At 38.4% G+C, this 26,901-nt stretch overlaps 1 protein-coding gene across 2 annotated transcripts; it reads right to left on the bottom strand.

The window, feature by feature from the left end:
- On the bottom strand, nt 1-25,434 carry OR13C8 (olfactory receptor family 13 subfamily C member 8). 2 transcript variants are annotated; one of them, XM_023629806.2, is made up of 2 exons: nt 25,045-25,434; nt 1-1,691 (listed from the first exon to the last, which is right to left on the bottom strand). In XM_023629806.2, the coding sequence occupies exon 2, from the start codon at nt 1,660-1,662 to the stop codon at nt 703-705; it is 960 nt and encodes a 319-aa protein (XP_023485574.2). In that variant the 5' UTR covers nt 1,663-1,691; nt 25,045-25,434; the 3' UTR covers nt 1-702.
- Between the last annotated feature and the right edge of the window lie 1,467 nt (nt 25,435-26,901).

The following is a 26,901-nucleotide window of genomic DNA, read 5'->3' as shown; positions in this document are numbered from 1 at the left end:
TAAAAAAAGAAAAGATAAGTACTTTATTAGGGGAGCTCATATCACAAAATGCTTATGTAGTTTACTTAGAAAATATTACATTGAATCAAATTTCTTTTTGAATAATCTTTGTTACCTCAGATATGATAGACATACATTTCTATTTTTATAGATACTGAAGTTCATTTATTTGTTCAAAATATATTTATTCAGCATCTACTATGTGTCATCTTCTATTCTAGAACTTTGGGACGTTGTAAGGTAATAAATACACAAGTCTGCTCCCACAGCGCTTATGCGTGTGGTGAACACAAACAGTAAATAAAAGAACAAGTTAAAAATGAATATACAGTATGTCATATGCAGATAAATAATAGCTTTGAATGATTTATTAATAATGTACTTATTTTAGGTGACAAAGTGCTTTTTGGAACACCATTTGCCTTTATTATTTTCTAAAGGTTTAAGCGTGCTTATGCTTTGCTGTGACTTCCTAAGAAATTTTCAATTTTTTACATTTCCATAATAGTATTTTTTTAAATCATGAGCATGTTTTATTTCTGCAATTAGAACAAAACTAATAGTAACAACCACCACCAAAATATTTCTGTATATAGTTTTGAGTGACACATGGTGAATTTGTTTTTGTATGGTGATTTTCTCTATTTGAATTTCATGTCTGCAGAAACTTTTTATACTGAGTCACCTAGTGTAAATCAGTATTCATACTCCATCTGAGTTTTTCCTACCCAGCATGGTCTTCACAGCAGTCTTCACATCCTTGTTCCTCAGACTATAGATGAGAGGATTGAGCATGGGGGTCATCACTCCATACAAGAGGGAGATGAGGGCCTCAACAACGTCTTGATTAACTGGACCAACAGAGCTTTTAGACTTGGGCTTTGCGTACATGAAGAAGATGGTTCCATAGAAAATAATCACCACTGTCGAGTGGGCTGAGCAGGTGGAGAATGCTTTACGTTTTCCTTCAGTGGAAGGGATCCTAAGAATAGTAGCAATAATAAAAATGTAAGAGATGGAAATTACCAGCAATGGAATAACCAGAACAACCAGATTTGACACTGCCATGCTGATCACATTGATTGCAATATCAGCACAGGCCAGTTTTAGGATAGCCAGAATTTCACAGACAAAGTGGTTAATGACATTGTTAGCACAGAATGGTAATTGCATTGCGAGAGATGTCTGTACCACTGAATCCACAAGCCCAGAAACCCAGGATCCAGCTGCCATGGGCACGTAGGCACCTTTCCTCATGATGGCAGGGTATCTCAGTGGGTAGCAGATGGCCACATAGCGGTCAAGTGCCATCATGCCTAGAAGCACGCACTCTGTGGCCCCCATGGCAAAGGAGAGAAACATTTGCATCATGCACCCAGAAAAGGAAACTCTTTTCCTTACTGTCAGGAAGCTGTCAAGAATTAGTGGGACAGAGGAACTTGTGTAGCAAATGTCCAGGAAGGAAAGATTACAGAGGAAGAAATACATGGGGGTGTGCAAGTGAGAATCATAGATGATTACTGAGATGAGGATTCCATTTCCCAGCAGGATCATCAGGTACATCCACAAAACTAGTGCGAAGAAAACTGTCTGGAGCTTTGGGTGGGCAGAAAGCCCAACCAGGAGAAATTCTGTCAACATGGAGTCATTGGTCCTCCCCATATTGCATACGTCCTTTCTCCAACAGCACTCTGCAGATGATAGAACAGAAATTTGTTAATATGGTGTCTCAAGATCTCATTTTTAAGAATTATCTTCTGTGTTACTGTAGTTCTCTATTTGGATGCAACAATACAACTCTGAGACAAATTTTTTACTGTGAATCCAGGCCAGAAGAGCAGGAATCCTAACCTGATTTTCTCAGGGTTAAGAGAGAAGATATTTGATTATAGGACATTTGGATCCTAAACCAGTTTATTACCATTCCTACTAGTTCTGCCTCTTAACACATTGACTGCAAATCAGTGCCCCAGAGCCTGGAGGCAGCAGAAAGATGGGCTTTGTTTGGCAGTGACTCCTGCACCATATTTTAAATTTGAATTAGAGGTCAACATTTCAGAAACAGGAGAAATGGGATAAAAATCTATACTTTCACCTTGTCTTCAAATAAATTACAATATTTGAAAACATTGGACCCATGTCCATCATGGAGCTCAGTTACCAGTGACCCATTGAATTTGAAGCATGTTCTCCATTCTACCAGAGTGCCCTCCTCTCTCTCTTATCTGCTTGTCACTGGGCATGAATATTAGTTGCCAGTTAACATGTTTTTCTCAGTTACTTTGCATCATTTATATTACCTGACAGAATTGTGTATGTATGTGAATTCTTCATCCCTGGCTGTAGGGCTGACATCCACTAGTCCCAGTAAGCCTACTATACTGTTAGGAGCCTATGAAAATGTTTTTATTTCTTTTAAAATACAATTAAAACAATGAATTTTTAAGTTTTGATACATAATATTAACATATATGTCTTTATACCAATGCAGATGTAAAATATAACTTTTAACATTATTTATTGGAAGAAAGGGCCCATGAAGGCAAAAATGTCTAGCACCCAACAAGTCATAAGACAGTCTGTGTGGTTGAGTCTCTTTTTGGAGCTCAGTGTGGTCTGCTGGTGGTATATGCAGTCATTACCTATTTGCATATAGCCTCATTGAGGACAGTAGCCTCACTGCCGGGACATATCTTTATATTACTCCAGCATCTACCTCAATATTGTCGACAAAAATAATCCATAATGAATCTATAAATCAAAATTGGGATGAGTTTATTATGAGACAGATCTGTGGACTAACCTAGCCTTGGGCCTTCCTTCCCCAAGGAAAGAAGGGCACCAAAGAAGTGGGGGTGTACAGAGGGGTTATATACTGTCAAAGGGCATGTATCACATATGATTCAAATGTCCCTTTTACAATAGTCACGAGATTGCCCTGTTGGCACAGTGATTGATGGACATAGCAGGTAGTAGATCTGCTGTCTCAGTGGACACAACAGGTAGCCCATCTGTTGTCTCAAGCTGGGTGGTCACAGGACGGGCTCAGCAATCATTTCCTAGCCTAGGGAGAGATGCTTATTCTTAAAGAAAAGCCAGTGTGGGGGACGTTGCATCTTTATCTTAAGGCCATTTGTTCTTGTCTTTGGGACATAGTAAATGCTTCAAGAAGATATACAATGCATAATCTATATCAATGCAAATATACAATGCACGTTAGACCCTTTTGGAAAAACAAGGTCAGGCCGAATTAGGTTTACACCAAATGGCTTCCTTGTATACTCCAGTATATCCTATTGCTTGCCATTTGTTTATCAATACAATGAGGCAGTAGGTATTTAATAAATGTGCTTTTTTAACAGAAATGACTTGAAAGTATTTACAAAGCTATTTTTATCATGAATAGAGAGATGTAATGTTGTGTATTGTAGGATACACCTAATTTGTTTATTTTCACCTCATGCAAGAATTATCATTTAGGGGCCAACTGTAATAACAGTGCTTTTATTCAAAATGTATGCATTTAACTAAACCAGTGATATTCAACCACTGTTTTTTAGCCAATAAAATTTACACAGAAGCATAATATATAAAACAAACAAAAAGACAGTTTCTCTGGTTGAAGTTACCCGGGTTTGCAGGGAAGGAAAAAGCATTTCCCTTTAGCACCTTATTCACTCTTCCTCCCTCAATTCAGTTGTTAGAGGATTCCAAGTGATACAGTTTGAAAACCACCAATACAATAAGTAAGAAATAATATTAATAATATGCATTTTTAATAATTTTATTAGCAACCATAATAATAGCAATATATGTATTGATTACTGTATGCCGGGTATATTTTAAATGCTTTTATTCATAACAATCCAAGGACGTAATAGCTATTATTGTATAACATATGGATTATCCTTCTGTAAACATTTGGTAAACATCACCAGTAAAGCAAGAAAATAAAAATTAATTATTTTAAGAGATGTAGGAAATAAATTTGGTGAAGGTCAATTCATAATTTTAATATAACCTATTTGATGTCCACAAAGTGAAGATAACTTCCTAATCTTGAAAGGAAACTATATACCAAAAACCTATAGCAAATTACTATTCACTAATAATTAATAGAGAAAGTATATACATTCTCATTAAGATCTAGACTAAGATAAGGATGCCCACTCTTACAGCTACGGTTTGACATTGACTTGGTAGTCCTGGTCAAAAGCATAACACAAGAAAATGGCAGAAGTAGCAATAGAAAGAGACTGAAAAATTTATAAGACCTGATGAGAAAAATTAGTAAGACTTTTGGATGTAAGATCAAGGGAAAATCAATAGTTCTCTTTATATTAGCAATAAATGATTAGCAAACGTAATAGAAATAAATATAACAAAAATAAAATGTCTCTGAGTTTTATCCTAACAAAGCATGCATGAGACCTTTACAGAAATCATTTAAAAATTAAAATAAGCAGCTTAACAGAATATCAGTGATTTAAAAGGTACAACATACAAATAGATGGGATAAAAATATAAGGCTGCCATTTTTCCCCTAAATAACTCAATAATTCAACTAAATAAATTAAAATTTTTATTTGGATTTTTTAAATGAATATGAGTACTCATCTAAAGTTTATATGGAAGAATGAAAGTACGCAACTTGCATGGTTAATTTTATAAAACTAAAATAAGAGAAGCATCCATATTTGAAACAGCCACAAAATGACAGTAATAAAATTATTATGATAATGGTTCAGGGAAGTTTAAATAGTCCAATGGAAAAGAAAAGAGATCTCAGATATAGACACATGTTTATATGGTAATTTGATATATCGTAAAATTATATCACCCCAGAGCAATGTGGAAATGACAGCTTAGTAGAGCATGTTAGGAAAGTGTCTTTATACATGAAAAAAAAGATAATATTAGATCCTTAGATTACCATACATAAAGGGATAAACAAAATGGATTAACAATTTACATGTGAAAAAAGGAAATTATATAATTAATAAAAGACAATATAGAAAACCTTGTCAACTTGGAGGAAAAAAAATTTTAAGACATGACGATTTAAAACAATAGAAAGTGGGTCAGAGGATATGAATCAGTGATTCATAGTAGGGTTTTCCTAAATGGCTGACAAGTATATGGAGAGATTCTCACACTTAAAAAATCTGAAAAATGCTCATTAAATGTTCAAAATAAAAAAAATACTCATTAAAATAGCCACGAGATATCATCATCTTCATTAGAAAAGTAGATGATACCAAATGTTGGTAAGCATGTAGGGAGGTAGAATTCTGGTTGGAGTGTGCACTGGTATACTGGAAAACTCCTTGGCTGTATTAAAATTGGGTAGAACCCAGTGATTCCAGTTCTGGGAGTATGTCCTAGATAAGTTCTTGCTCAGGACTATAAGGGGACAAGCATGAGGATGGTTATCATTGCATTGTTTGTGGCAAATGGAGGTTGGAGGCAACCTGGATATCCATCATCAGGAGAATGGTTCTACCACATGTGAACGTGCATTACAAAAAAATTGCAGAAGCGAGAAGCAAATGAACTAGATGTCCATACAGCAACCTAAATAGATCTCTGAAAAACTGTGGAAAAAGTAAACAATATTGTGATTTATAGCACAATAAAATTTATATACAAAATTAAAATACATATTTTACAAGGGTTCATGTATTTTTAAGGACAAATCAAACACACAATTATGGGTTGGGGAGGGAAATTTAGTGGAATCAGTGATTATGACAGACTACAGGTGGCTTTTCAGGGAATGATGAAAATAAAGCACAGAGGAATATAAAATAAAATGCAGAGGAGCATGATTAATTAAAGTCTAAGATTAAAAGGAAACAGACAAATAAAAACATGGAAATGGCCAGATTTCATCATTTCTTGTCACAAATGGCTGGATTTCGTTTCTTATCACTACAGGGATGGACCTTGAGGGTATTATGCTAAGTGAAATAAGTCAGAGGGAGAAAGTCAAATGCCATATGATCTCACTCATAAGTAGAAGATAAAAACAAAGACAAACAAGCAGATAGAAACAGAGACTGGATTGGTGGTTACTAGAGAGGAAGGAGAGCAAAAGGTTGTGTGGCACATGTGTGTGGTGATGGGTTGTAATTAGTCTGTAGGTGGTGAACACGACGTAATCTACACCAGAATCAAAATATACTGATGTACACCTGAAATTTACATGATGTTATAAACCAATGTTGCCACAATAAAAAAAAATATGAAAATCATAGAGAGCAATATAAGGCATATTCCAATGAAGGAGCTCTAATCAGAAATGTAGCTTAATAGAAAGGACTATCATAAATGTAAAAAAGAGGAAAATTGGCTCCTGACACAATAAAAACAACACATAATGGTTTGGAGGAAAAAAATTAAGGCACTTAAACGAAAAAAATGGGTTAAACCTTAGTTAGACCAGACATTTTAAAAAATATAGTCTTAAATCTATTTAAAGAAAAAAAATGTCAGTCACAAAGTGGTTGGTCAGCAATGGAGAATGAAAGGAAATTCCTGGGGTCAATGAGAGGCAGTGCTCATCCAAGAGATTTCAAGCCTTGTGGTCCCATTGGAAAGGTTATCCTTAATGTAGGGACAGATGAATCTGGCGTTCCTATTATCCCGATTCCACTAAATATGCTCTTCATATAAGTAAGCCCTTTGATTTGACCCAGTTTTCCCCTTCTGATGAGAAGCCAGCATGCAGGTCACTTGCATAGAAAGAAGCAATGGACTGAGCAGAGGAATTAAGTGGCTGCTTCCCAATGCCCTTTCTGTTTCTCACTGGAAAGCATGGCAGTCTGCTTCATAGTAGTATCAATCCCTGTGAATGAGATCCAGGCTCTTGTTGTTTTAACAAATCAATTTTGAGTCTCTGAGGCTAAGGAACAGAATGCAGACCTTGGTAAAAAAGAAAACAACACAATATTGCTGTGTGACAAGGTCTGTTGGCAGGAAACCAGCCAGCTTCCCTTGGGGTAAGCCTTTGAATCACTACACACGTTTTTTCAAACTCCAGGAGTAAGTACAAACAGACTTCAAAGAAGGGGAGATGATCTGAGAGAGGGCTAGGACAAGATGTCTTAGCGTCGATTGAACCTGGCCATAATGAGCTGAAGGCGAATAGTCTTAAGTAATGGGCTGGGGCGAAAATGCATCAGTGGGGCTTCTGGACGAGAAAACAATGTATAGAGGTGCAATAGTCAGAAAAAGAAAAAAAAAGAGGAACAAATATTTGCCAGTTTGTGTGGTATATTAAATGTAGTATTAAGGAATTACAATTTCTTCTATTCTATCTGTAGGCAGTTGGGAACCTTTGGAGTTGTGACCAGAGGATATTAAGGATGAAGACACAGAAAAAAGATTAATGTAGGGGATCTTCAGGATCATGTACTTTTCTCACTAGCATTGAACTGTGACTCGTGCGTGGTGGGTCTGTAATCATTGTTCTTCAGGGCAATTATTGGCTCCTCCGCTAGCTTGTAGAGAACCTGACTCAGAATTTATCTTCTCTTAGAATTAGACACACAAATCTTCATTTTAGGTCAAATTGGTATCAAAAAGTTTTATTTCCCTTGACAAAAACACAATCCTCCCATTTCCTCTGGATTCTCAGCTCAGTCCTGTAATAGCCTGTGAAAACTCCAATGTATCTGCCTTCAGTTTGAAGTGAAGATCAAAGTTCTGCTGGGTCTTTCACAGCAAGGTCTTAACTGATTGCTTCAGTTATTAACTAACAAAGGTAATATTACCTGCTTCATTTTGCCTGGGTTTCCAGTTTCTTTCACTTCTAAATGTGAAGGATCCTTCTACAGATACCCAGAAGAAAAGAAAAACCTCCCAGTTAATAAGTTAAACCATCAATGCTCTGGGGGTCATAGGAACCTAACCTTTTTGCTATTCATGCCTTTTTTCTTTCTTTTTTTGCTGAAGAAGTTTCGCCCTGCTAACATCTGTGCCCATCTTCCTCTATTTTGTCTGGGGGTCGCCCCGACAGCATGGCTGTTGTTGAGTGATGTAGGTTTCTGCCAGAGAGCTGGAACCAGGCAGCTAAAGCAGAGCACTCTGAACTTAACCACTAGGCCATGTGGCCAGCCCCACATGCTCAGATTATTTTTTCTGGAACGTTTCTGTTAGCCAAAATTAATCCAGGTCGGTAGTAACCAAAATAAGATAGACATAAAGGGCCTGTGGTGTACTTTTGAAGAGGTAGGTGTAGCAGAAGAGCACAGCATTTTCTTTTACAGTACTTAGCTTTAAACTCAAAGATTTGGAGCCTCCTTTTTTCCTCTTCTTTAAATGAGGCCAATTCCTACCTAAGAGCTTTGTTGTGAAGATTACCCAGCAATGGTCTAAAAATATCATGTAAACCTTTATGAACTAAATGATGAAAACTTGACAGATGAGAAAATTAGATATATGCAGTTAAAACATATAAAATTGGTTTCTTACCCATAATTTGAAAAACAATATTTACAAGAGAAGATGGAATATGACGTCATTTACGTACCTCTGAGCCTGAGGAATGATTTTCTGTACTTGATTTGAGACCACTCTTCTTCCTTAACAACTGCTTTGCTTTACAGCCTGAAGAAATGCTCTCTATTTTATGAAATAATTTGCAGGATACAGTGAGGGGATATCAGTGAGATTCAGATAGCAAGTGTGGTGCTGTAATTACTTTTTTCAAGTTTCGACTTACCAATAGTTTCTTCCTCAGGTGAAATTGATAGATGAGTCTATTTAAAATATTCTGACTCAGTGGCCCAAAGTTTCTAGCTCAATCTCAGAAAAAAATAGGTAAGGAGACCCATAGATTCTTGGGGGCTTTGCATTACCTAAGGGTTTCTCTAATATCGAGTTCCAGAAACATCCTCCAAAAGACCAGCCATTAGCAGAGCAAGGTGATTTAAATTCTTCTTGGGGCGAGTCAGGGTGGGTCCAATATTTGCAGTAAATTAGAGTTAGGATGTAAACACGGAGGATTAAAAACTTTCCAAACTCCAGGGAGAATGTAGTTAGATCCAATTATATCTTGTAATTGGTATATTCTTGTTGTAACGCAACTCAAATAACAAACATTTATCACCATCTGCATTACCACAGTATTTGAAAATTAGACTCAAATAAACAGAAAAAAGTCTTTAATAAGTATTGTGTTTTTCCTATAACTGTCTGAAAACTCTCCATGATTAGTGGTATAAATTGCCTTCATTTTCATAGTATTCTCAAATATCTAATTTGGTTCTCCAAATTCTACCATGAGCGAGTACAGTTATTCCTATTATTTAGATGTACAGCTTGAGATTCTGAAAGTTGACTATTTTGCTAAAAGTTGTCCAGCCAGCATGCGAGAGGGTAAAAGAGATCTCAGATCCAGCTTTTGTGACTCCAGCTCCTGCCATCTATTTGCAGCACTGCCCCGTCTCTCACTGATAAGAACCTGTGATGAGCTTTTAGAGCACTGCAGCTGCACTCCACAATGAGTGCAGGAAAGTTCGGTTAGAAGTATGTAAACAATTCAAACGGACAATTAAATGTCAATAAAAAATTAAAACGAGCTTTGTTTTCCCTGTAGATCCAAGTCGGGGTTGAAGCCTGTGGAATAGAATGTAACCTTTATCAAAACAATTCCTCTTTGACATTAATAACAAAGGTCTGCATCCAAGCTCAACTTTTGTCCCAGAAATGAATCTTCTTTTCTCAGTAGTTTTCTGTTAAATCTTTTTCAGACAAGCTTGATGTCTCAAATTGGTAGTTTCTCCTTAACATTCTACATATTTCTTCTTTAGTTTACTCTAAATGCTATAAGTTATGCTGTTCAGGCATCTGACACTTACTGCCAAATAATAAAATGTAATATCAGTTGAGGAGGGGGAAGGGGTATTTTTCTATGCACTTTATATGTATTTAATTTATCTAATCCTTATTACAATCTTTTGAGATATATGCTATTATTATCTTCATTTTAAATACTGAGTGACTGAGAAACAAAAGATATTATTCATTGCTTGTGATATGTATACACAACAAGTTTCCTTTAAGGGACTGAAAACTTAATGGCGGAAAACTTTCTAGTTTACTTTTCTGTGTCACAGCATCATCTCAAGATGTGCCTTGAGCGTGGAAGACACTCAGCATATATACTTATGGGCAGATGGATAGTTTTACCATATACATCCAGTTCCTCAAAGGCTGCTCTATATTTTGTACATTCTGAAAGTATATGTTGCTTTAATATTTATAGTTATTATTTGTAGTGTTACTTTTCACTGAAGGACCACTGAAGAAATAAAGGATCCTGAAAGGAGGAAGAGCTTGAGTCCTTTTCCCTAACCTTTTTCTCTGTCCCTTCAATTTGAAAAACTTGTAACCCATATATTTTATGTGCCATTCCACATTTTTTATTGACGTATAACTGACATATAACATTGTGTAAGCTTACGGTGTACACTGAGTAGATTTGATACACTTGTATGTTACAATATGAATACCACCATAGCATTAGTTAACACCTCCATCACATCACATAATTATCATTTCTTTTGTGTGGTGAGAACATTTAAGATCTAGCTTCCTAGCAACTTTCAAGTATATAATACAGTATTGTTAACTGTAATCACAATGCTGTGCATTAGTTCCCCAGAATTTATTCGTCATCTAACTGCAAGTGTGTACCCTTAGACCAACCCCACAGGCCCTGGTAAGCACCATTCCACTCCTTTTCTATGAGTTTGAATTTTTTAGATTCCACATATGAGTGATATCATACAGGATTTGTCTTTCTATGTCTGACATATCTCACCATTATGCCCTCAAAGTCCATCCATGTTATCCTGAATGGCAGGATTTCCTTCTTGCTCATGGATGAATAATAGTCCATTGTATATGTGTACCACATATCCTTTATCTATTCACCCATTGATGGATGCTGAGGTGGTTTCCATATCTTGGCTATTGTGAATAATGCTGTAATGAACATGAGAGTGCAGATATCATTTCGATATCCTGTTTTCATTTCTTTTGAGTATATACCCAGAAGTGGGATTGCTGGATCAAATGTTAGTTCTGTACTTTTTAGAATTTAATAAATTAATAGACCTATATTTATTGAGGAGCATAGGAGTGCTCATTTTTGAATGTTTGGACAAGTTAGAAAGGATGTCGGCGTATCATTAATAATACTGACTTGTTAGCGTAGATCAGAGCAGTTTCTCATCTTCTCTGGAAATAAAGAGTTTTATCCTCAAGTGCACTTTTTTCACTTTAAGTTTTTAAACAAACTGTATGATATGTGAGGGCCCATTAACCTGACCCCAGGCAGAAAGTAACTTGGGACATAAAATCTTCAGGACAATTGACCTTGGCCTGTGGTAAAATACGTCAAGCTTTCTACTGAGGTCTTGGGTCTCCATCACCTTGACACAAGTAATTCTGTCTCAGAATTGCTCACAGTGCAGATCTATTGGCCAGATCAGATCTAGAGATACTTTATGTATGATGTTTTCCACAATTTACTTTGAAATTTGTAATTTCCTTTACATTTATTAGACATCAGAGAGTGACCAGGTGTTTTTTACTTATTTTTATTTTCTCTGCTGTGTCTCACTAAAATAATTAGAGGGGCCAGCCTGGTGGTGGAGTGGTTAAGTTTGCATGCTCTGCTTTGGCAGCCCAGTGTTCGCGGGTTTGGATCCCAGGCATAGACCTACACACTGCTCATCAGGCCATGCTGTGGCAGCATCCCACATACAAAAAATAGAGGAAGACTGGCACAGATGTTAGCTCAGCGACAATATTCCTCAAGCAAAAAGAGTAAGACCGGCAACAGATGTCAGCTCAGGGCCAATCTTCCTAATCAAAAAAATAAAAAATAGTTAGAAATATGTTTTATGGGATTCCTGGGAGCTCATTTATACCTAGTACTAAGAAAATGGACTTTACATTTGCTATAATATTTTGGAGCTAGAAACATTTTATGTTTTCTGCAATCTGTTTGTTTGTGTTAAAAGGGGAATCTTGATTTTCAAGGAATTCAAAACCTAGTTTTAGAGAGTCCGTAGCCATTTTCAGGCAAAAGTAATTTTTTCAAATAAAATTCACTCATTTTTCCATATTTTTCTCAGATCCTGAATACTCTACTGTAATAGTAAATATTGATGAGCTCTGCAACAACTATACTCAGGGTTAAAAATATCTTCCTAATCTAGAATGTCTATTGTAAGCAGAATAGGGTAGCACAAGGAGGTAAACACTTGTATACTCTAGAGTAGTAGATATTTGCAGAGCAGTAAGATGGAAGCAATCTTTCTTTTACAATAGATCATGTATTGGGTCCACAAAGATATTCAATTCAACTCAAGTATATTTTCTGGTGCCTAATATTTTCTTGACACTCTTCCAGGCACACATGACACATTGGTGAACACAAAAGACAGACATTCTTGCCCTCATAGGGCTTATGCTCTAGGCAGGGAGATAGATAAAAAATGTAGAAAAAAAAGAGTTAATATTGAATATCTGAGTGGAGTAGCTAATGGTCCCACTAAGAAAACTAGAAAAGCTGGATAGTATAATTTCTTAAAAAATGAATTATACTGTTTCTAGGGAAGTCAGGATATGAGAAACTAAGATTTTGGAGAGAAGGGAAGCTCCTTTAAGTGAGCCAAACATTATGTTTGCTTCTTTTTTTCTCTTGTGGCATTTACTGATTCTTCATTGTGCCTGTTAGCAGGCTAGAAACTGAGCAGAGGGATGCTGCTAAGAGGCAGAAAATTGAGAATAGGTTTTTGCAATCGCACAGGTCAGGGAAGAAAAATCTTGAATTCTGGACCTGTGAAGACATTGCATTCTGAACTGAAGGGAGGTCAAGGTCCTGAACTGAAGGGAGGTACAGACAAGTGATCCCAACAGTTGTCATTGGTTCTCCACATGAGGCATTTGCTGATTCTTATGCCGTTCAGAGTATGAGGCCTGGAAATTGAGCAAAAAGAGACTAGACATGGTAGATGAGATCAGCAGTCCCAAGGGCTTATGAGATAAAAATTGCAGTCTTATACCCATTAACGAGAAAGCTCCCTCATATAAACTCTGAGGTCTCATGTCAGACCCTAGAGGGATAAATCTAAAAAAGGAGATGAACCAGATTTTGGCTAAGCCTTACAAAATCTGAAATCCAAGTCTCAATTTTCTCCATCCCTCTTTAATGTAAGGCAATCTCCCCTACTCCAGGTTTCTTTCAGAAGATAAAGTGAATTTTCTATGTATAAATAAGACATCATCCAGAGATTCTGCATTTTTTCATATACAATATCTGGCATTTAATAAAAAATTTACCAAGCTTACTAAGATAGAGAATCAAGAGATAAAAATAGACAATTTAAAGACCCTTGGTTGATCCAAATACAGGAGTTATCATACAGAAATTTTAAAATAAATGATGTTAACATGTCCTTCAACATAGATAATAAGAGGAATTCACTGGAAAATTGGAAATTATATTTAAAAAATCAAGTAAAAATTATAGAGCTTAAAAATACAACTGGAATTAGGAACTAAATAGATGAATTTGACCATTGAAGAAAGATTAGATACCATTGAAGAAAGGCTTAGCCAACTGGAATATAGATCAGTAGAAAACATCCAGACAGATACATGGAGTGGAAAACAGAAGGAAAATACAGAAAATACCCTAAAAGCAATATTGGACATGATGGAAAAGTCTAACATATGTATTACTGAACATCCCAAGGGAGATGATAAAGAGGAAATGAGGTAGAAGAGTACATGGCTAATATTGAAGGATTTTCTCAAACTTTATGAAAGACGTCAAACCACAAACTCAAGGAGATGTACAATGTCAAGAAGGGTGAGTGAAAAGAGAGCCACATTTAAGAACCTCATTATAAAATTTCAGAAACCAACAACAAAGATAAATATCAAAAGCAGCCAAAGGAAAAAACAAAGAAGCAGCAACAAGCCTAGAGGTGACTTCTTAGCAGAAACAACTGATACTAGAATATAAAGAACAGCTTTTTAAAGCATTGAAAGAAAATAATTGCTAACATAATTCTATACTCTGTGAAAATATCCTTCAAAAATGAAAACGAAAATGAAAACATTTCCAGACCCCTTCTTCCAAAGCTCGCTCTACACACACACACACCATTCATCTGGAGCAGACTTGCCTTGAAAGAAATCCTACAGGGAGAACTACTCAGGTAGAAAGAAAATGAGCTCAGATAGAAACAAATAGTAAGGAATAATAAGCATAGGGATGGATACTCAAGTATATGGGTCAATCTAAATGAATATTAAGTATAACAAACAAGAATCACAATGTTTTCAGCTTCTAAGTTATATGTTGAATTAAAACTTATCCTAACAATAACACAACTAATAGGAGTGGTTAAGTGGAGTCAAAGGTTTAGCATTTTCTAGGAAATGATAAAAGTATCTATATGTTATAAACTTATAAGTCAGGGATATATAGTTTTGTCTCTAAGGTTAGCATCCCCCCAAAAAAGTAAAGAAATAAAAATGAAGAGGAAATGACAAATTGCTCCAAAGACAGCAAGAAAGGAGACACAAACGATTACATAGAACATTTGGGGAAAATAAGAAACAAAAAGTGAAGTGTTAGATAAAAACTCATATATATCAGTATTTATAATAAATGAAGAAAAGATGACAAGAATGCATGCTGTCTTCGCTTATATTCACTTATATTATACTGGAATTCATAATCCATACTATAATTAATGACAAATGATATAAGAGAGAAAGAAAAAATCTGTCATTATTTATAAATGACACTATGTGTACCTAGAAAATCCAAATGGTCTACAAACTATTGGAATTAATAAATGAATTTAGCAAGATTGCTGAATACAAATTTAGCATAGAAAAATCATTACATACCACTAACAAAAAAGTAGAAAAGGAAATTTAAAGCACAAACAATTTGTAATAGCACCGAGAACATAAAAATATATGAATTAATCTAATATAATATGTGCAAGACTTTTATACAAGGAAAACCAATACAACATTATTGAGAGAAATTAAAGACCTAAGTAAATGGAAGCCTATATCTTCCCTATGGATTATAAGATTCAGTAATATAATTATGTCAGTTCTCTCTAAATGGGTATGCAGAGTCAGGCAATCCCAGTCAAAATTCTAGCAGGTATAATGTGAAAATTGATAAGCAGATGCTAACATATATGAATGCCAACACCAGCCAAACCTTCCATAAAGAAGAAAAAATGTACAGGATCAGAAATCAAGACTTAGAGAGCTATAGCTAATAAGTCAATGTAGTATCGGTGTGAGGATAGAAACATAGACCAGTGGAACAGAACAGTGGGCCAAAAACAGATCCACACATACACGGTCAATTCATTTATCTCAAAAGTGACTCTGCAGTGCAGAGGGGAAGGGATCTTTTCAATAAATCATGTTGAGTCAAATAGTAGCCACATGGTAAAAAATAAATCTTGACCCTTGCCTCATCTTTTACATGAAAACTAATTCCAGATGGATTATATTAATTCCATATCTCACTATGAAAGATAAAAAATGTAAGGCTTCTAGAAAACAAGGTAGGAAGCTTGGACTGCTCAGGATATTGTTCTATGGATAAAAATGGGATAGACAAATGAATAAAACTGTGATTCTTTTAAGAATGATAAATGCCCAGGTGAGTCAATGTTGGATAGGTAATGAAAGCATCTATTGCTACCTCACAATTACCTGGCTACAATGATGCAGCCTAATATACAACCATAAAATATCACTAGGATACCAAAATAAACATTTATTAAAGTCTACATGATACAGCTTATCTGGGCTGAAGACAGGTGATCTCAACCAGATTATACTTGCATCTCAAATCGGCTGTGAGTTGGCTTATTGATTTCTTCTGGGGTCACTCATTTGTCGGGGATTGACTGACTGCTGGCTCACCTAGGATGGCCTTGGCTGTGGCACTGGAATGACTCAGTCCTACTTATCATGCATTTCATCCTCTAGTTGCCTGCCTTGGACATATTCTCATGAAAATAGCAGAGATGGAAAAGAGAGGGCTAACCTAATTGTGTAAGTGAGTTACAAGTCTCTGCTTGCATTATGTTTGCTAATGCTCAGTGACCAAATCAAGTCACATGCTGAGGGCCAAAATCAGAGTAGGTGGGCCTGGACATGAGTGAAGAATTTAGGTCATTAATGCAATTAATATACCACAACTATATAAGTGCTCTTGGCTAATCAATAGTTGAACTGAGGTTTGACCCACAACTCTTTTACTTTACGTCCAGCACTCATTCTAATGCATTACTCCCTTAGATGTTATTATATAATCCTTATAAAAACATAAATATTGTGCTGAGTTTATTCTATTCAAGGGACATTTGAAAGTCATAAATTATCTGATTGATCAAGGCTCTCTCTTCACTTTGCAGCCATTTAAAAGCTCACTAAGGATGTTTTGTCTTTTATTATTCAGATAAGAGATAATTGGAGAAATTTCTAAAAATAGTCGCTTTGCAAGCTCTGAGGCCACAGTTCTGTTAATTGAAATGTTTGCAATTCAAGGGCGATCTGTGTAATTTAAGGGAAATCTACGGAAGGAATGGAACAGGCAAATCATCTCCTCCGGTTCTGCTTGTACAAATGCTGCTCAAGAATCAGGCCTTTTACTGGGCTAAATGACTTGAAATAATTTAAAACTTTTTACTTATTTTTTTTGTGTGTTTTGAATTAGTGAGTGTAACTTGGAGAATCACACTCTTGAGAACTGGAAAGTTTCTTAACTTCTTTATGTTTCAGAATCACAACATTAAATTGTTTAGGGAGTTGCAAGGTCCCTAACAGCAACAGGAGACTTTAGTAGTTTGAGTTCCAGGGATAACCCTTTGGAAGATTTTTGGAGCAGATCATAGCTGGTGATGTGGCAGAACAAATCTTCATGTCATAATTTCTCTTAAGACATTATTTTTAAAATTTTAATTAATAGGAGCAATGTGTGTTGAAACTTTGTGAATCAGGCAAGATTTGGGTTGATTTTTGCAAACCAAGAACGCTCACATCCTTTTTCATTGAAGTCTTCTGGATAAAAATACCTCTGCATAACTGACTTTAATATACTTTTCATAGAATATCATTATAATACAAAATTCAACATCTTTTGCTATTTTGAGCGCTGCACCAGATTCACAAGAAAGACTGTGCTGAAGATTTGAAGTATACATTAAGTTACCTGTGAGAAAGCAGAGATGTTTGCACTCTGCTCCCCGTATCCCAGCTCCAATCAAGGTACATGGAGTACCACATCGCTAGAAGGCAGCAGCTCTCAATCTCTTCTTCCCAACAGGAACTACGTGACTCACAGCATTAACACTCTCCAAACAGTCCCCTGGGGGTGCCTGAACTACAATAAAATCCAAAAAATGTTTTGGGGACAGCAAAGAGTTATAATAATCCTTAATTCCACAGCTACCATTGGCCATTAGTAAAAGTTGCTCCTCTCTGGTTATGGCACAGATGTGATGGGCTGTGACTTTGTGGGTTTGGATTTCTAGGCCGTCAGTAGCAGCCATGACAGCATGGAGGGTTGGAGGCTGTATCAGGCAGGAGGCCTTCAAGCGCACAAAAGAGAAAATTCTATTCAACCTGGTTCAAGAATAATGTGGATTTATTCACAAGTAGGGCCACCCTCGGGTGTGGTTATCCAGGCTCCAGCTCCTTTGCTCAGAGATTCTCTTTACTCTTGACTCATCTATGTGTCAGCTTTGTTCTCAGGCTGACTCTTCTCATGGTCACAAGATGGCTGCTGCCAGCCCTGGGCCTGCAGGTTCCCCATTCACTGTGGGATAGAAACCACTGGTTCCCACAACCAGAGAACAAGTGTCCTGAGGTTTGTTCTAACTCGACAGATGTAAACTGCTGACCAATCCTAGTGGCAGGTAGGATTACATTATGCAGATTGACTTAGACCAGCAGGGGGCTCCTCTGAAACAGAAGATGGGGGGTCAGCCTCACCTAGCGACTCAGGTGCGGCTGCTACATAAAGGAAAATCTGGACTCGTTCAGAAAGGAGTAGAGAGGCAATGGATCCTGGGAAGGCAACCAACAAATGTCCATCATTTTCTGGGCCTTGGGTGAGGCTTCCTGACTCTTGGAAATCCCCAGGAGGGTAGAATGCCTCTTATTGGTTGAGACAGAATATTCCCATCAGCCTGGCCAGATGGGGGCTCAGTGTCAGACATACTTGCAGGCATTTCTCTTCTACACTTGCGTCATGCTGAGTGCAGGGGAAATTTATGAGGTGGATTGCTTCCCTGAGCTCCATGGAGGGTGAGGCTCAGATCCCCTCTTATTTCATATTCTAAAGCCTTTCTGGGATTTTGTGTCCCACCCCACTGCATCCCCAACAAGTGACCACTTCACCTCCTCCTCCATCAGAGTGAGTCAAATTGGGGACTGATGGGGGTAGGAAGGACTATATCTGACTGATCACAGTGTTCTTCCACACATATTGTTCACACAAATATTTTATGCTTCTGCCTTTCAGTCTAGGTTCTCATATCTCAAAAGCTTTTGCTCTTAAAGCTACTATCTCTGCTTGGAAGTTAAAATGTCTATTTATAAAACCTGTTGACATAAAGAATCCATAATCAATCTATAAACCAAAATTTGGGGTGAGTTTGTTATGTGCCAGGTCTGAGGACTATAGCCTGAGGCCTTCCATCTCCAAAGAAGGAAGGGCACAGAAGTGGGGTGTACAGAGTGGTTATATACCATCTTAGAACAAAGAACGTTTATCACATGTGATTGGAATGTCCCTTTTACAATAGTCAAGAGATTGCTTTGCTGTTACAGAAGATCACTGGTAACAAGGTGAGCACAGCAGGTTGGTAATTAATCCTTAGTTTCTAGGAAGAGAAGTTTATCCTTTAAAATAATGGGGATATAGGGGAAGATATATCCCTATCTTTAAGGGCATTATTCTTGTCTTTGGGGCATTGTAAATGTTGAAAACAGAAGTATAATGAATTCTCAATAGGCCACGTCAGGTCTTTATGGGAAAACAAGGTCAGGCTGAATTATTTTTAAACCACATGACTTCCTCAAATACTGCAATATATCCTGTTGCTTTTCATTTATTCACCAAACCAAAAAGCTTGGAATTGTCCTTTTTGTCCGCTTTTCTACTCTAATGATCATCCCTGAAGAAATGAAGGCCTTACCCTCATGTTTTAGTTCTAGTGAAGGAATTACTGAGAATAAAAAATATATAAATTAATATTTCAAAAAATTGGCCATTATATACATATGAAACCAGACACCATAAAGTCCTGGTTAAAGAACTCAAAATCAACCTATTCTTTATCAAGATAGGTCAATTCATCGTGATGAAATGCATTCAGGCTAAACAAAGCCAGAAAAATTATTTCTATTAAAGATTAACAAGATTAACTTCAGAAATTTACTATGCATAAATTCAAAGGAACAATGTAGGGAGTCCTAGTTAGTTAAAATCAACAAAACCTGTCATGTTCTTAATCAAAAAGTTTCTCTTCCTCAGAGAGATTCAGATTCTGTTTCAGGAATCAATCAAGAAACGAAGATAGTCTTAGAGAAAAATCTCTGTCCTCATGTAGAAGGGAGACAGAAAATGAACATCAAGAAAGTAATCTATGTATATAAGAGGTTGGAAGGTGATAGCGGTTTTTGAAAGATTAAAGTGTGAAAGAGGGTGTGCAGGGGTTGGGTTGGGTTCTAATTTTAAGTAGGGAAATGGGGGAAGGCCATTTGTGTTAAGACCTGAAAAAGAAGAGGGAGAATTGTACAACTGTCTGGAAGAAGAGAATTCCAGGCAGAAGCGATGACAAGGGCAAGGGTCCTGAGGTAGGAGGTACAAGGAGTAATTAAGGAAAGACACAGAGCAAGAGAGGCTGGAGTCACTGAATGAGACAGAGATAGTAGGAAATGAGATCAGAGAAATAAGAGGAGGAGGCAAGGATGAAAGACCTTGAGAACAGCTATAATACATTTAACTTTTTCACTGAGTAAGATGGGAAGACTTTGGGGGCGTGCTGAAGAGATGAATGACATAAACTGAGTTACATTTTAAAAGGATCACAGTAATTGCATTGTTGAAAATAGATTGTAGGGAGTAAAGGGTGAAAGAAAGGAGTTTTCTTTGTATTTATCCTGCTTGGAGTACACTAAGCTTTTTGGATCTGGATGTTGATATTTTCCACGAAATTTGGGAAATTTCAGCCATATTCTTTCAATTTTTTTCTGTCTCATTCTTTCTCCTTTCCTTCTGTGACTCCAATTATACATGCATAAGGCCTCTTGATATGTGCCCACACATCACAGAAGATCTGTTCTGTTTCTTTCAATCTTCTTCTCCCTGTTGTTTAGATTGGACAATTTTTGTTGATCTAGCTTCAAGTTCAATGATTCTTTCTTCTGCCATTTCTAGTGTGTTGAATTTTTTATCCACGTATTGCACTTTACTTATAGGCCTAGAATTTCCATTTGGTTCTATTTTTATAGTTTCCATTTTTCTGCTGAAGTGACAGTGATGCCTTAGGAGTGGGGACCATGCCCTTATGTAAGGAGCATGTTCTAGGTCCAGGAAAAAATGGAACTTTACTAGACATGTGAAAAAAGTGGAAAATCTAACCAATTATCTAAATTAAAAAGTCAATAGAAATCATTGCCAAGATTACCCAGATGTTGGCAATAGCAGACAAGGACTTTACAGCACTTGTTATACATATATTAAAGTACTTAAAGGAAAATATGGTCATATTGAATAAACAAATGGATGATCTTAGCAGATCCACAGGTAACTTAACCATATGCAAGAACAAAGTGTAACATTCTTGAAAGGAATACACACCCACAAAAAATGCTGGCACTCAAAACATAAAATTCACAAGTATGGCACGCAATCAAAATTTGCCCAGCATAGAAAGAAGCAGGAGAATATGACTCATAATCAGGAGAAAAATCAGTCAATAGAAACACATAGAAATGACAGAGATGACAGAATTAGACAAGGACATTAAATTAGCTATTATAATATGAGCAAGGATATAAAGGAAAACATGACTATAATGAGGAGGTTAATGATGATATAAAAAGACACAAAAGGAATTTCTATAGATGAAAAATATACCTGAAATGAAAATACACTGGAAAGGATTAAGAGCAGATGAGATACTGCAGAGGAAAGAAGAGTGAACCTGAATATGTAGCAACAGAATCTATCCAAAATGAAGCACAGAGAGGAAGAAAGACACACACACAAAAAAAAAAAAAAAAAAAAATTAACCAGTCTAACCAAAAAGTGACCAATCTAACTACACTTAATTAGAATCACAAAAATAGAGGTCAGAGGAGGCAGAAAAAACTTTGAGGAATTAGTGGCCAAAATTTTTCCAAATCTGATGAAAGGGAAACACAACCCCACAGGTCCCAGAGGCTCAACAGACCCCAAACAGGAAGAATGCCAAAAGAACCACACCAAAACACATTGTAATCAAATTGCTGAAAACTAGTGGTTTAAAAACAAAACCTAAAAAAATCTCTAAAGTAGACAAAGAGGAAAAGACATGTAACCCAGAGAAATGCAGATGAGAATTATAGAAGACTCTGTCATAAATTATGCAAGCCAGAAGACAATTGAACGACATCTTTAAAGTGTTGAAAAGGAAAAAATTATGTCAACCTAGAGCTCTATATCTGGTGAAAGTATGTTTCAAAAGTGAAGACAAAATAAAACTGTTTTTAGACAAACAAAAGTTAGGAGCATTTATTGCCAGTAGATTGGCATTATAAGATAAGTTAAATAAAGGAAGGACTTCAGGCAGTAGAAAAACGATGCCAGAGAGAAATCTGGAACCACGTAAAGGAATGAAGAGCATCAGAAATGCTTAACATGTGGGTAAATGTAAAAGACATTTTACAATTACTTTTTATATTCTTTTAAAAAATAATTCACTATTTAAAGCAAAATACTAACTGCACAGAAGCAAATGTATGGCAACTTTAGCACAAAAGATGGGAGAGGAAAGTGGAAAGTTACTGTTGCCATGTTCTTACATTTTACATGAGGTGACAAGTATTATTTGAAGGTGGACTGTAATGATGTATGTATGCTGTGAACCCTAGAGCACCTACTGAAAAGTAAAACACAGAGGTAGAGCTAACAAGCCAATAGAGAAGAGAAAACGAAATCATAAAAATAGCACTCAGTTACTGAAAAGAAGGTAGAAAAAGAGGAAAAGTGGAAAATGGGAAAAAGAACAAATAGAACAAATAGAAAACAAATAGCAAGAGAGTAGATTTAAATTCAACCATGTCAATAATTATATTAAATCTAAGCGATCTAACCACTCCAATTAAAAGACAGATATTCTCCAATTAGATTAAAAAGAAACAAAGTGACCAACTATATGATTTCTCCAAGAAACTTACTATACACAGCAGAGGAAATCATCAACAAAATAAGACAACCTACCAGTTGGGAGAAGATATTTGCAAATCATATATCCAATAAGGGGTTAATATCCAAAATACACAAAGAATTCATACAACTCAAGAACAAAAAAACAAACAACCCCATTAAAAATATGCGCAGAGGATCTGAAAAGACATTTTTCCAAAGAAGATATACAGATGGCCAACAAGCACATGAAAAGATGTTCAATATCACTAATTACTAGGGAAATCCAAATCAAAACTACAGTGTGATATCACGTTACACCCATCAGAATGGCTGTTATTAAAAAGACAAGAAATAACAAGTGTTGAGAGAATGTGGAGAAAAGGGAACACACATACAGTTCTCATGGTTATGTAAACTGGTGCACCCACTATGGAAACCAGTATGGAAATTCCGCAAAAAATTAAGAATAGAACTACCATGTGATCCAGCTATTCCACTGTTGGGTATTTATCCAAAGAACATGAAACACTAATTCAAAGAGATATATGCATCCCTATGTTCATTGCAGCATTATTCACAATAGCCAAGACTTGGAAACGACCTACATGCCCTTCAATGGATGAGTGGATAAAGAAGATGTGGTGTATATATATACACACATATATATGTACAATTTTGTCTTTTTTCATGGCTGAGTATTAGTACTAGTGTGCCATTTGCGACACTTTGGATGGACCTTGAGGTCGCTATGTTAAGCAAAGTAAGTCAGATGGATAAAGTCAAATACTGTACAATTTCACTCATGTGTGGAAGATAAAACAACAACAACAAACACAGAGATATAGAGCTTAGATTGGTGGATACCAGAGGGGAAGTGTAGGAAGGTGAAAGGGGTAAAAGGGCACATGTGTATGGTGACAGATGGCAACTAGACTTTTGGTGGTGAGCATGACATAGTCTATGCAGAAGTTGAAATATAATGATGTACATGTGAATTTATATAATGTTATAAACCAATGTGACCTCAATTAAAAAATTTTTTAAAAGAGAAACCTACTTTAAATATTAAGAAACATGTTAAAAGTAAAATGATGGAGAAATGATATCACATAAACATGAATCAAAAGATTTGATGGTTTTGTAAATCTAAAATACAGAAAGATTCTCTTGCACTCAGGACAAAATTATTGGTGAGAAGCATTTTAAAAGTGCTATACTGATCTCTAAGCATTAACCTTTGTCTAGAATAAAAGATAATCACACCAGTATGTAGGTAGAAATATAATGGGAGCCCCAAAGTGAACCAAATACATAAGTTTAGGTTTTCTAATAGCCACATTTAGAAAAGTAAGAAGAATACTGGTGGATACATGTCATCATACATTTGTCAAAACCCACAGCATGTATAAAACCAAGACTGCAATCAGTTCATCTACTGCATTACCTTGGAAGTGGTATCTATTACCCCTATGACTCCATTTTTCCACATGGAAGCCCCCTACAGCCTTCCCTCATGACATTTCCTGAGGTGCACAGAGCTCAGGAGACCAACTGTTCCATTTTGCCTGGTACAAATGAAGTTCCTGGGACCCGGGACTTTCAGTTTTAAGACCAGGACAGTCCCAGGTAAAGCAAGATGTGTTGATCTTACACAGAGCCCATTTCCTGCTCAGTGCTTCCAGGGCACAGCTGGGCCCAGAGCAACCATCCTTTCCCTCAGCTGAGCAGTTACCACAGGAATTGGGGAATTCTGGGCAGAGGAGACACATGTTGTGACAGAGGGGTGAAATCAACTAAAAGTTCTGGAAGAAGGTAAAATGATCTGAAAGGATGGTGGCAGGGACGCAGGGAGGGTGTGGAGAGGAAGCTGGAAAACGTGGTCGGGTCCAATTGCTAAATACCTCTGACATCTTGTTAAATAATTGTACTTCATTCTATCCTCCAAGAAAAGAGATGGCCTCTCAAAGAGTTTGAAGCCAGAGAGCTGTCTTCAGGACAGATGTTTTAGAAAGATTATCATAATTTATTCATGTTTCCACTCGTAAATTTAAAAGACAGAGAATGGATAGAAAGAGACCTAAAAGACATACAAACCAACTCCAATATATGGATTTTGGTTGGAACTTGAAAAACTGTAAAAGGAAATTATGGGACAATAAGGAAAATGTAAACACTTATTGGATATTTAATGATATTAAGGAATTTAAAAACTTTACGGTTATGCTTTTGTAAAAAGGGAGGGGAGAGAAAAATGGTATTCAAGAACAGAGAGAGAGAAGTGGAGGTGGAGGCAGAGAGAGAGAGAGCTCCGACAGCCAATGGACCCTCTCAAATATTCCCCACCATAGCTGCGGGGGTAAGGGGGTAGAATGGGCCCCCCCCCTCCAAACTGTCTCTTACACAAAGTCTAAACTCAACCTGACATTCAAGGCTCTCCCTATATAGATACACAGGCAGTCCTCCCCCAGCTTTTTCCAATAGGAATAGGTACTCAACAGGACATGAAAGACACATTGAGGCTAGAGGTGCCAAAGAACATTGAGGCGAATCCATACCTCGGGCCCTTGTCCGGGGACCGTGTCTGACGCAGAGCCCCTCAGATTTTAGGGGAGGCCCAGCTGTCCCCGGCTACACCCCTTCTTTGGTGTGAGGCAGCGTCTGGGCAGAAATGTTATTAAGCGGATCACAATGGGTATGTGAAAGGGAGAAGTCCCTTTGATTCAGCCTTGGGCTACGCCCTAGTTCTCAGACGAGCTTGCAGTGTGATCTTGGCCAGGTCAGTCCCCTTTCTGAGAGTCGCCTTTTGCTGAGTGCCAGCTGGCGGACCCGACTGCAGAAGCCCCACTCCGGATTAACAATAGGCCAGAGTCCAGGCACCGTCCGGTCTCCAGCGGGTTTCGGAAGCTCCGCGCGGCCGAGGGGCGGGGCCCGGGCGCGCGGCAGCCAATCATCGCAGGCCTCGGGGCCAGGGGCGGGGCTAGCAGGCAGCTGCAGCGGCGGTTGTCGGCCGGGTGCCCCCAACTCGCGGCTCGGCGCTCGGGGCTCGTTACCCCGGGCTCGGGAGTCCGGCCCGGACATGGGGGCCGTGCGGGGCCGTGCGCGCTGCTGCTGCCCCTGGCCGTGGCGGGGGTCGCGGACGGGGTAGGGTGCCTGGCCCAGGGCAGTGCGGATGAGTGATGGCCGGAGCGGCTTTTCGCGGCGTCCAGGGCGGCCGCCTCAGCGCTCCCAGGGGACGGGGGTGCGCGCGACACCCAGGGCGGGCCACGCAGGGTGACACTGGGGCCCAAGGTCCCAGCGGGCGGGGCGTGCTGGGCGGGCTGAGCGAGGACCCGCTTCGCCCTCGCTGCCCCGCAGATTTGCTGAAGTGTGAGTGGCGCCCGGGTCCGGGGTCTCGCGCTGTCGCCTCCGGACAGGGGCCCCCAGGCGGCCCTCGCCCTCCCCGCTGGGGTCTCTATCTGAAGCGGGTGACGCGCCTTCGCCCCAGATGGTCGCGAGGGCGTGTGGAATTGCAGAGGCGGGGCAGCCGCCCCGGCCGTTCCTGGGACTTGACCGTCCCAGGGTGGGAGAGGCCGGCGGCGGGCGCCCGGAGGGAGCGGCGGCCTTCCGAGTCCAGCGCCGCAGCCGCCGCCAGGCGCGCTGGGTCCCCGACGCCGCCGGGCTCTGGCAGGAGGTGGTGCAAGTCGATGACCCTGCTCTTGGTCGCGGAGTGGAGGAGGGTTTTGTTCTTGCTCCTGAGCTGTGAACCGGAGGTGGATGGGGAATGACGCAGTGCTGGTGGTGAGTCTCCCGCGTGCTGGGCTCTCGGAGCGGCGCGGACTGCTGCTTTCCAGGAGCTCTGCACCTGGGAGGGGGACACAGCAGGACTCAAGCAGCTCGAGTTCAAGGCACAAGTGACCAGAAGAGGTGAAAGGCTGTGGGTGCACAGAGGGAGAGACGACGTCCCCCTAGGGTGGGAAGAAAATTGAGTGATCCCCCAAGATACTTCTGGCGTTCCCTTTGGAGGGTGGGGTGGGACCTTATGCTGTAGTCTCAGGATCCGTGTGTCATGGCACCTGATAGTAGCTCTGTTTCTATTCAAGATGTTTTGGAGTGGTACAAAAGAGGGGAAGATGTAACATCAAGGGCTAGGTTTCAGTAAGCTGACATTTGAGGAATTATGTCGTAGTCAGCCTAGAATCCGGAAAAGAAATGTAATGAATTTTAAGTTAGAAAAGCAAGCCCCTTCTGGAGGAAAGTAATAAGAAGCAGATTCTCTTCCCAAAGAAGTCTCTTAGCCCACACTGTAGATAGCACTAGGATTGGTGATAGACCAGATCTGTCAGTTTATTCTCGTGAGCTGCTAAAATTTCCTGTCTTATATCCATAGACTTAAGCAATCTTTCATTAGTCGTACTTTTCACCGTGTGCCACTT

Source organism: Equus caballus, chromosome 25 (genome assembly GCF_041296265.1).
Source record: "Equus caballus isolate H_3958 breed thoroughbred chromosome 25, TB-T2T, whole genome shotgun sequence".
Classification (NCBI taxonomy): Eukaryota; Metazoa; Chordata; class Mammalia; order Perissodactyla; family Equidae; genus Equus; species Equus caballus.
The sequence above is the reverse complement of the archived record's forward strand: the minus strand, read 5'-3'. Positions and strand labels throughout refer to the sequence as shown.